Raw genomic sequence first — 4,925 nt, 5'->3', positions numbered from 1 at the left:
TAAATTTCTTTTTTCAAAATAACTATTCTACTATTACTCCAAAACACAACCTTACACATCAAACATATATAATACATTTTTCTTAACAAAATATACGTTTCTCTCCCTCTCAATTATTAATTACTATTACTATTACTATTATTAATTATTATTTCTGTACATTATAATTACTTGAGTTTGTACTGCGAATTGTTGTGTAGTAAATGACTTGCATGAAATAATGATATCTGACATTTAAATTATACAAATATTAAAATTATTTACAATAACTTCAAATTGACCATTATTTTGAGATGTGTAAATTATTTGCTGTTTCTTCAGTATATATTATATATGTATTCATTGACTCAATAAATAACTTTAATATAGAGTTATTATAGTATGTCAAAAGAACTAACCTATATATTCTTACATAAAGTTTGCCATTTTTTAAAGTTTAAGTGTTTTCTTAGTTCAACATATTTAAAGCAACCTTTTTGAGTTGATATTTTATCCTTAATTTTGTTTAGTTCATAAGCGAACCTCTAACTCACAAAAAATCACATGAGTTGATCTATGAGTTGAGATTGACCTAAATTATTTAGGCTTAAATTTGCCATATTTGCAAATATAGCAACAATTGTTTTGGTTTTGCAGATATGGCAAAATCTTTAAATTCAAATTTTTTTAATTATTTTTTTATATTTCAATTTTGCCATCATTACCTCTAGAGGTCACATGTATCAAATATGAAGTACATCACCGATATACTTGATATTAGATATATCAATTATATAATTAATATAGAGTGAGTAGAAATGTATGACTGTATAACTGATATATCTAACATCAAGTATATTAATCACACTAAATAGATAATTGATATACTTCATGTTAGGTATATCGTCATTGATAAATCTTCCTCGAGTTGAAAATTTTATTTGAAGTAAACATGATATTTCTTATTTTTATATCAAGTATATTAGTAATATATATATATATATATATATTTAATATTAGGTGTATCAATTATAGTGATTAATATAACTAATATATCGTCTAATATGAAAATATATAAGTCGTACTAAATATATGAATGATATATATAAATCACTAAAACTTCTTTCGATATAAGATTTTAGGTTAACCACTTCTAACTGATATATTAAGTATATATGTATATACTTCATTTTGGATATATAAGTTATATAACTTATTTATAGAATAATAAGTATATCAATATATCATTCATATATTTAGTGCGATCTATTATACTTTATATTTGATTGCACTAAATATATGAATGATATACTTCATATTATGTATATCATTGATGAAACTTTTTAAAGTTGAATATTTCTATTTAAGTAATATCGTAGATTTCTTATTGATATATCAAGTGTATATATCAGTGATATATATATTTAGTGTATATATCAGTGATATATTTTATTGTAAGTATTTTATTGATATATCTAAATTAAATTTATTTATAATGATATTCTTAATATTATGTATATAATTTATTCTCATTAAATTTCTAATATATTTAAGTGAAGCCTCAACATAAAGCCATTTTTGTTCGGTTAAGGTGTCTATATGGACAAGTGTTTGAAGGCAGATATAATAGGTTCATTAACATTAGATTTCCAGTTGATTTATATTCTTGTCCAATAATTAATAATATGTTAAGTTAAAGAAAAAACATTATTCTTTTTGATGCAAAATTTAGGAATTAAAACTTAGGTACCAAACCAAATAGCTACCAAAGTTCAATCATCTCTTAGGTTTTTAACCGTCTTTTTAAATATTCGGTAGTGCCTGGGCCATACATAGGAATTACTAATTCTTAAGATATGTGATCATCATAAAGTTTAGACTAAAAACCTTTCGATTAATCCTAGTCCATTTGAACCAATAAGCCACGCATGATGATTGCTCTTATTATTTTTTTTTTTGAAAAGACGTATCATTCATACAAAAAAAGGAGGAGACTTTAAAGAAAAGCACTCCAATTGAGAGAAATGGTAACAATATCATAATTACAAAAGTAGGGGGATTTTAAAGACCAAAGAGATGCGTGGACCTTTATTCCTCCCAACGACTGAGGAGTGATTTTGACAAATTGACAAAGATTCTATTGTTGCGTTCTAGCCAAATGTTTCATAAAATACAGCCAATAACATTGTTCCATAATGCATGGTGCTGCCTTGTTAGGATGATTGCTCTTAATTTATATATCACGTTTTATTTTTTCAATTTTATCTGAGGCGTGCGAGTTTTGTCCCTTTATCAACTATTTTTAGATCAAATCCTTCACCGTGACAGTAAATTTTAAGAGTTATGATACACAAATTGTAAAAAATTAAAATATTCACTTAATTTTAATTGATCACTTCGTATAATATTGATACAAAAACGTGATAAAATTGATCACTTTGTACGTGAAAGCCTCTCTTCCCCACTAAAACAGCAACGCCATATATTATGGAGCAATGCTATTGGCGCTATTTTAGGGAATATTTGGCTAGAGTGCAACAATAGAATCTTTGTTGATTCTTCAGAATCCATTCTCAATCTTTGAGAAGATATATTTGGTCTTCAAAATCCCCCTACTTTTTTAATTATGATATTGTTACCATTTCTTTTAATTTGAGTGCTTTTCTTTTAAAGCCTCATCATCTTTTTTGTTTGTTTCTCACATACTAGAATGAATGACACATCTTTCCAAAAAAAAAAAAAAAATTTCAATGAAGTGATCTCTTCTTAGCATTTCTAATGAGTCCATATTAATCAAAATGGGTAGAGTTTCTGTATCGGATGATATTAGGATTGCTGCATCGTCTTGGTCATCAAAATCGCCCTTATTTTGTAGCTACCATTTCGCTAAACTGGAGTGCTTTCATTTAGGCTCTCTCTTTTGTATGTTCCTCATATACCCCTTTTAATGAATGGTTCGAGTAGTATCTCTTAAAAAAAAACGGGTAGAGTGAAATAAGGAGAGGAGTCCTCTCGATTATCTTCTACTATATATTAAATTTTAAAGTTTTCTCTAATCTGTCCTAAATTTTTAAAATTATACATCTAGGATTTAGGTTCGAACCATCCTGCTTCAATTTAATCTATACCCTAATGTCTTTAACATTAAATTGAAAGAACGAAACCAAATTATTAAAAGCCCACATTTATAACTTCATTAATAAAATATATTTTAATGTCACATCATCTGTGATTAATAAATTTTGAATTTTGAAAAGGACGTAGAAAAATATTGAAAGTTTACCTTATAATTAAAACCCTAATGTACAAGAAGAGATACTATAAGAAGCGTATGTGGGTAAAAAAATCCTTCTTTTGGGGAAGACTTGACGCAGAAAAAAAACCATAAGTACCAATCCCCACTCATACCTCTCTAACCAACCTGATAAATTCTCCTAAAATCTTCAAAATGTCCTCATTAAAAGCGTACAACCGAAACAAAAACCAAGCCCCAGTTGGTAATTTCACAGAGGCAGGCTCTGCCACAGCATTGAAACTCATTTACTTCCCACAACTGTCCCTCAACGCTCTCTGACCTTTAAAACCCTCAGCTCAGAGCTCCATTGGCCAACAACACACTCAAAAGACAAGTGTTAGGAGAAGAAGAAAGGAGAAGCATCCAATGGCGAAAGTTTTCATGACTTTGCTTTTGGCTCTGGTGGCCACTCACGCTATGGCTAGGCCTACGCCTACGCCGACAGACGCCACCTTCAAGGACCAAAAGAACTTCTTCACCTATGGTGGTCTGGGTGGCTACTCTGGCATCGGCAACAATGGCCTCCCCTTCGGCGGGGTCGGTGGTGCAGTTGGGGGCGGTGGCCTCGGTGGCGGCCTTGGAGGTGGACTCGGTGGCGGTACTGGGATCGGCGGAGGTCTAGGCGGCTTGGGAGGCACGGGAGGCGGCTTGGGCGGTAACGTTGGTGGCATCGGAGGAACCATCGGAGGCGGAGGTGCCAGTGGTGGTCTCGGTGGCGGACTTGGCGGCGGACTTGGTGGTGGCTCTGCTCTTCCTTATCCTTGAAGTCACTTAATTTAAATCACTTTCGTTTGATTTCTGCTCAAAAGTTATTTCATGTTGAAGTTTATTTGTTTAAAACCGTAGTTGTTAAGTTGTTGTTTAGAGTGAATGAGCTTATAACATTTTGTTGTGTTTTTTTTTTTTTGGTTCTCTATTAGCATTTGGTTGTTATTGTCTATTTGTTTGTTCACTTTCTTAGTGTAATACAAAAAGCATCTTCTCTGGTAGTTTATTTTCATTGGTTGATATTATAAATAGATAATTTTAGTTCTATGAATATTAAAAATAAGCTACATAAAAAAAAAAAGGAGTTTATGCTTTGTGTGAAGTGTTGGGATGCATAATTTTGCACCACCTTCACCTTTTCATGCAAATTTTATATAAAATAGAGAAGAGGGGGAAAAGCTACCAACTCTTAATTAATTTTTATTCATGCAAAATTCATTTTTTTTTTTGAAAAAAAGGATACAATAATAATAAAAATAAAAAATATGTAAAAGTTGGCAGAAGCTGCATAATACATAGAATATAGTCGAATTATGAAAAGTTATTGTCTCTCCTACGCATATAAATTAAATAGAGAATGTATGATGGGAAATAATATCCGTAAGTTTTTAATTCTATTTAAATTAATATTATCTAATAATATCTAGGAGGGCAAAGTTATTAAATAATTGATGAGAATTATAACATATTCTTAATTTCTTTATTTGAAATAGAGATACTCACCTACACAAATTTAATGTTTACATGAAAGGAAAGGTCATAGAATATGTTCAATAATGTATATTGTGTAGTGGCATATGAGGAAAAACTTCCTTTAAATAGGATGTAAAAAAAAAAAAAAAACGTCTAATATTTTAAGAGTTTCAATTTCATCCTTCTACCT

General features: G+C 30.0%; 1 protein-coding gene across 1 annotated transcript; it reads left to right on the top strand.

Annotated features, from left to right (window-relative positions):
• Positions 1 to 3,576: 3,576 nt before the first annotated feature.
• On the top strand, positions 3,577 to 4,263 carry LOC111013480 (uncharacterized). Its single transcript, XM_022287932.2, has one exon. The coding sequence runs from the start codon at positions 3,641 to 3,643 to the stop codon at positions 4,037 to 4,039; it is 399 nt and encodes a 132-aa protein (XP_022143624.1). The 5' UTR covers positions 3,577 to 3,640; the 3' UTR covers positions 4,040 to 4,263.
• Positions 4,264 to 4,925: the final 662 nt, after the last annotated feature.

The sequence above is a fragment of the Momordica charantia genome (assembly GCF_013281855.1).
Source record: "Momordica charantia cultivar OHB3-1 chromosome 9 unlocalized genomic scaffold, Mcharantia_2.0 BLBB01000009.1, whole genome shotgun sequence".
NCBI lineage: Eukaryota > Viridiplantae > Streptophyta > Magnoliopsida > Cucurbitales > Cucurbitaceae > Momordica > Momordica charantia.
The sequence above is the reverse complement of the archived record's forward strand: the minus strand, read 5'-3'. Positions and strand labels throughout refer to the sequence as shown.